At 64.6% G+C, this 5712-nt stretch overlaps 1 protein-coding gene across 1 annotated transcript; it reads right to left on the bottom strand.

The window, feature by feature from the left end:
• Window positions 1-117: 117 nt before the first annotated feature.
• LOC123255622 (collagen alpha-2(I) chain-like) lies at window positions 118-5652 on the bottom strand (the record flags this gene model as incomplete). The annotated part of the gene is made up of 12 exons (XM_044684382.1): window positions 5647-5652; window positions 5367-5384; window positions 4950-4985; window positions 4183-4266; window positions 3182-3238; window positions 1993-2037; window positions 1847-1900; window positions 1704-1757; window positions 1427-1480; window positions 1172-1225; window positions 798-851; window positions 118-162 (listed from the first exon to the last, which is right to left on the bottom strand). Coding segments are annotated over exons 5-12 (378 nt in total), but the record flags the coding sequence as incomplete, so codon positions are not given.
• Window positions 5653-5712: the final 60 nt, after the last annotated feature.

The raw sequence follows: 5712 nt of genomic DNA, 5'->3' as shown, positions 1-5712 counted from the left end.
GGATTGGGGGAGGGGGAGGCCGGAGAGGGAGGGGCTCAGGCTCCAGCTCCCTCCAGGCCTGCCCTGAACTCCAGCGAGAGGCCTGACCTGTCCCCGTTTTCCCAGAAGGACACTTACGGCTTGGCCGGGGGTTCCATTCTCACCGGGCGCCCCAGGTTCACCCTATATGGACGAGAAAGAGATTCTCTGTAGGTTCAAGGGTTCGAGCACGACCCTCCAGCAGCCACCACGAGCTCCCCGACGTCCCCTCCAGCGGGCCACACGGAGGCCACGTGGTCTCGGGGTCAGGAGCCCCCCCCGCCCCCCGAGTGCGGGCAGATCTGGCTCCGCGGCTGCCTGGCCGGCTTCCACCTGCCGCCTCTCCCGAGGAGCCCCGTCACCAGAGTGCCGGGAGCACAAGCCCAGGAAGGGCTGCGGCGGCTGGTGGGCACGGACGGGGGAGGGCCGGGGCCCAGGCCCCAAGGCCCGCAGGCCCCCTGGGGAGCGGGGAGCGGGGAGCGGGGAGCCGGGAGCGCGCCTTGTGGAAGGGGACCGGGAAAAGCTCGGGGGCAGCCGCTGGGCCAGCCGGGCGACTCCCGCCTGGCACGCACGCATGGACACGCGTGTGTGCCGGCACGAGCCGTGGCTCCCGGCACCCTGAGCCCCACAGGACGGCCTGGCGGGCAGCTCTGGATAAAGGCTGCCGCTGGCCACACTGCACTGGGCTTTGGCACGCTTCTGCCAAGGGGGCGCCATCTGGCTCCCTGCCCAGAGCAGCCCGAAGGGGGACGAGTCTGGCCGTCGGGGGCCGTCTTTACCTTCACGCCGGGAGCACCAGCTTGTCCTTTCAGGCCATCCAGGCCATTGTGTCCCTAGAGGGAGAGGCGTCCGTGAGATCCAAGGAGAGGCCCCCCAGAAGCACGGCGCGGCTGGCAGCCAACGTGGGGCCCTGCCCGAGAGCCTAGAGCGGCGGCCGGGCGAGCTCGAAGGGGCCGTCTCCCCACCCACCACACGAGCCTCCCACGGGGGCTGACCTAGGCACTAAGGCCTCCTGGGGCGCAGACGTCCATCCCCCTGCCAGGTCAGAGTCCCGGCTGCTCCCCCCCTCCCTTCTCCTCCCCGGGGCACCCTGCCCAGCCCCCTCCTCCTGCAGACAAGCCCAGTCGTCCAGAGAAAGATGCTGCAGACGTACGCGAATTCCCTTGAATCCAGGCAGGCCGGGAGTGCCAGGGAAGCCACGAGCACCCTGCGGAGAAACCGGGGCTCAGTCTGGAGTCGCCCTCCCAGCACCCCCCGGCGCATGCTCCCGGTCACATGGCTCTGGCGCCCGCCTTTCTTTCATGCTCCCGGGAGCTGGGGGCAAAGTGGGCCCCTCCAGAAGGACCACCCGGTGATGCCCGTGTGCGTGCCAGGAGGGCCGGCGCTGATGGCCTGGGGGGAGTCTCACCTGCGGTCCAACGATGCCTCTCTCGCCGGGTCTTCCAGGCTTTCCAGGGTGACCCTGTAAGGAAAGAGGCCCAAGAACCTTGCATTTGTGACTCGAGCCCATCGAGGCGAGCCTCGGCCTGCCCCCGTCTGTCCAACCAGACCACGAGTCCCCCCACACTGCAGCACCGGCCCAGGGGTGCGTGGCTTTGGGCAGTGGGCCGACTCTCTCCACCCTGACTGGCCCCCCCCAGTGCTGCCTCCCGGAGGGATGCCATGCCAACCCCCTCCCCACTTACATCTTCACCAGACTTTCCAGGGGGTCCGGGGGGTCCTCGGGAGCCTGCGGGTCCCTAGGGGAATGGAGAGAACACGGCGCTCTTAGCTGCGTCCCTCTGCATCCCCAGATCCACACAGACCACCAGCAGGGGGCCCAACTTACAGTCTGGCCAGGCTCTCCGGGCTCACCAGCAGGTCCTTGGAAGCCTTGAGCACCCTAGAAGGCAAGAACACCAGGGGCGGTCACCCGAGGAACTGTGCGAGGCAGCCTCTTTGTGAACAGGAAGAGCTCTCACTGGGTGTACTTACGGGAGGTCCACTTGCACCAGGGGGGCCTCTGGGTCCCATCAAACCCTGGAAAGGGAACCACATGAGCATCAATGGCGAAAAGGCCAGGCTTTGGCCAGAGGAGTACCGACGGCCTTGATAGCCAGCTCAGGTGAAGGGCCAGGCTGGCATCCTGGGAAAATTGCCCCCCTCCCCCGCCACTGCTGTTGGACCAAATGGCATCCTAGATGCTCCTGCCAGCACGAGGCGTGGAAACCTTTGTAGAGGCAATCAGGTGGCTACAGCCCTGGACCCAGAACCAGGAAGGGCTGGGTTCAAAATCCAACTGCAGATGCTGGCTGTATGACCCTGGACAAGTCATTTAACCTCTGCCTGCCTCAGTTTCCTCATCTCTAAAATGGGAATCATAACAGCATCTACCTCCTAGGGTTGTTGTGGGAAACAAAAAAAGGAGAGAATATTTGCAAAGTGCTTTGCAAACCTTGAAGTTCTCTCTGTCTGTCCCTGTCTCTCTGCCTCTCTCTTCCCCCTCCCCTCTCTGTCTCTGCCTGTCTCTCCCTCTCTCCCCCTCCCTCCCGGTCTCTCTCCTCCCTCTGTCCTCTCTCTCTCTCTCTCTCTCTGTCTCTGTCTCCCCCCACTCCCCTCTCTGCCTCTGGCCTCTGCCCTCTGTCTTGTCTTGTCTGTCTGTCTCTTTCTGCCAGCTCTTATGTACAGACGCCAGGCCTGGCAGGAAAGCAAGCCTGCTGACTCGGTTGGCTTTGGCAGCCTGGCAGCAGAGGGTGCCATGGAAGTCCTCGTGCCCCCACTTGGCAGGTTCCGTCGCTCTTCTTTCTGAGCAGCTCAGTAGAGCCTGGGGAGCCGCTGAGGAGGGCGGGCTGCAGACGGTCCCTGCACTGGGCAGTGAGTCTCTCGTCCGTCAGGCCTGTCCCCCCAAGCGGGTGCCCGGCCGAGTCGCGGCCCCGTGAGGGTCTCTCCCGGCGCCCCTCCCCCTAACAGGACCCCCTCCCTGCCCCAGGCTGAAGGAATCATTCTTAACTGGGACCCCCGTTTCCCTCAGTGCGGCCCTCCAGCTGGTGACTCCTCTCAGAGCCCTGCCCTCTCGCCTGGTGCCAGTGCTGGTGGGGGCAGAGTGCGGGAGGGGGCGGGGTGGGGGCTCCCTGCTAAGCGCCTCCGAGCTCTTTCATTGGGGGGGGGATGGGGAGATCCGTACCATTGGTCCTGGGCCCATGTCCAATCCTTTGCTAGCATCATACTGGGCGGCAAAATTCTAAGAAGGCAAGACAGAGAGCAGGTGAGCCACGTTCCCTGAGCTTCCCCAGCACAGGCCCGTCTGGCAAAGAGAGCACGGCTCCCTGCCAGTCGGGCACCTTTCCGGGAAGCCGGCCGCCCTGGTCAGCGTGGCTTGGCTCAGACTCAGGGCACGGGCTCCAGCCCCCTTCCCCTCTGCCTTCACTTCTCTGGGGGCCCAAGACTTTGGCGCTGCCCATCGGCCGTTTTCCTGGACCCAAGGAGGCCAGAACAGGAGATTCCATCCTTTCCCGAAAGTCTGAGGAATCTTTCTGCTTCTCGGAGCAGACGAACGGCCAGCTCTGCCCACCACCCCACCCTGTGTCCGAGACGGAGCCCTCTAGTGAGGGCAGCTCCCTCCTGGGCCTGGGGAGAAACCCCCAGAGGCACCGGGCCCCTAAAGACGGAGCGTCCTACGGAAGTCAGTGAAGCAAAGCTGCGAGTCAAAGCCCCCCTGCCGGGAGTCGCTGTGAAGGCACGAGGCACAGAGGCCCTCCTTCCATCTCCCCGAGGTGCTCTGAGACGCCCCAAGAACATCGGCGCTCCCTTTCTACTCCCCACCTTCGACTAGATGAAGCCCGAACCCTCGGCCTTGCCAGGCTCCACGAAGGGGAAGGGGAAGGGGAAGGGGAAGGCAGGAACAGTGTGTGCAGAACGTTAGAGCCAGGCCTTCCCTGTCTCATCTTCAGCTCTGAGGTAGCTCTGGCTCAGCTGTCTGACAGCATCACCGCCCACCACACCCTTAGCGCCAAGTGCCCACCGCGGGAATAGAAGATCTTCCCAGGAGAGAATCAGTCAAGAAGGGAGGCCGAGTACACAACCTTCCGAACAAGCCAGATCTCTAGCCAAAGCTTCAGAAAAGCCAACCCCGCCGAGCCTGCGCGGAAGAGTCCAGGGGACATGAGAAAGCTCCCAGCATCTTACCCCGCCGAGACCAGGGGGGCCAGCGGGTCCGGGAGGGCCTGGGAGACCATCTTCACCATCTTGGCCTGGAGGGCCTGGAGGACCCTGGGGGGGGGGGAAAGAGAGCTAGCTGAGCACCCACAGGGCCTTGAAAGTGGGGCCTGGAGCTCCGATGCTCAGACCAGAGAGCCGGGCCAACCCTCTTCCCAACTCTTTGGAGAGATGATCCTCCTGTGCCATCCAACAGCTTCAGGCCTGGGCAGGTCCACTTTGGAAGCTCTCATAGGAAGACGTGTGTACATCTCTCCATCTCTCTCTCTCTCTCTCTCTCTCTCTCTCTCTCTTCCCAGGGCCCTGCTCTTTGCCAGCCTCCCTAGCATTGGGAACCCGAGGCTTTTCTCCTTTGCCCTTGGGCCCAGTCCAGGGCTCCAGAGTCCTAAGCAGTCCCTGTAACGTTCTAGGCCAGGAGGGGCCCCTCCAGCTTTGGAATGGATTCAGCACCACCCCCAGACTCATTCCTTGAAGATGAACGCTAGAGCCGGGAGGGGGGAGCCCAGGAGCACAGAGACCGTGCTGGGGTCGTCCCCCAGAAACCAGAAAGGGCTCCTGGGGCTGGAGAGGAAGGAGCAGGCCGGCCCGTAAAAGAAAGAAGCCCCAACCACTGGGGGGGAGGGATCGGGTCCTCGGCCACTCCGCCGGCCCGTTCACTGCAGAGCAGCATTACCCGGAGCCACGTGGCCTTCCCGCCTCGCCGCCCGCTTCCAGAGATTTGAGAAACATTTTCTTACCCTCGGACCGCGGGGGCCTTTGTCTCCTGGGGGTCCCTGCGGGAGAGAGAAGCGCACGCGGCTGTTAGAGAGGGCGGGGCTTCTGGGGCACCTCACTGCTCCCTGGACAGGCCGACTAAGCAGGGAGCCCTCGTGCTCAAAGTCCCGCAACTCTCAGCCCTGCCTGCCGGCCGGCCTCCCCATGGGAGGCAGCAAGACATCGGGGCAGGGGCTCCTCGGGGCAGGGGCTCCTCGGAGAGAGTCCGCACCTGCGGGCACCTTTAGACACGCCTCTAGCCTGCCCTCTCCATCTAGGAGGCCACCCAAAGCAGCCCTTCCTTTTCCGAGCCTCGGCCAGGAGCCTCTCCCAGGAGCCTCTCCCTCTCTGCTCCATCCCCACCGGCCAAGCTGCCCCAGAGAATCCCGCCCGCTGCTTACCTTCCTTCCTCTGGGGGTCTGCTTGGGGGGAAAAAAAAAGGCGGAACTTAGTAGGAAAAGCAAGCCCCGCCCAGACACGCCCCTCCGCGGGCTCCGCCCTCAGGGACCCGGACCGCGGGCAGCCCCTCCCCCCTCCCCCTCCCTCCTCGCATCTGGCGGGCCCTCGGCCTCATGCACGCTGCCCTAGACGCGGCCCAGCCCCCAAGGGTGGGCCCTTCCCTCTGGGAGCCTCCCCGGAGCCCCGCCCACCCGCTCCCGAAGCCCCAGAAGGGATACTGACCTCTGGGGCGGCTGCGGGAGGGAGAGGAAAGAGAGAGCTGGTTATTCGGGCCTCGAGAACCAAAGC

This window comes from Gracilinanus agilis, unplaced genomic scaffold (genome assembly GCF_016433145.1).
Source record: "Gracilinanus agilis isolate LMUSP501 unplaced genomic scaffold, AgileGrace unplaced_scaffold49483, whole genome shotgun sequence".
Lineage (NCBI taxonomy): Eukaryota > Metazoa > Chordata > Mammalia > Didelphimorphia > Didelphidae > Gracilinanus > Gracilinanus agilis.
The sequence above is the reverse complement of the archived record's forward strand: the minus strand, read 5'-3'. Positions and strand labels throughout refer to the sequence as shown.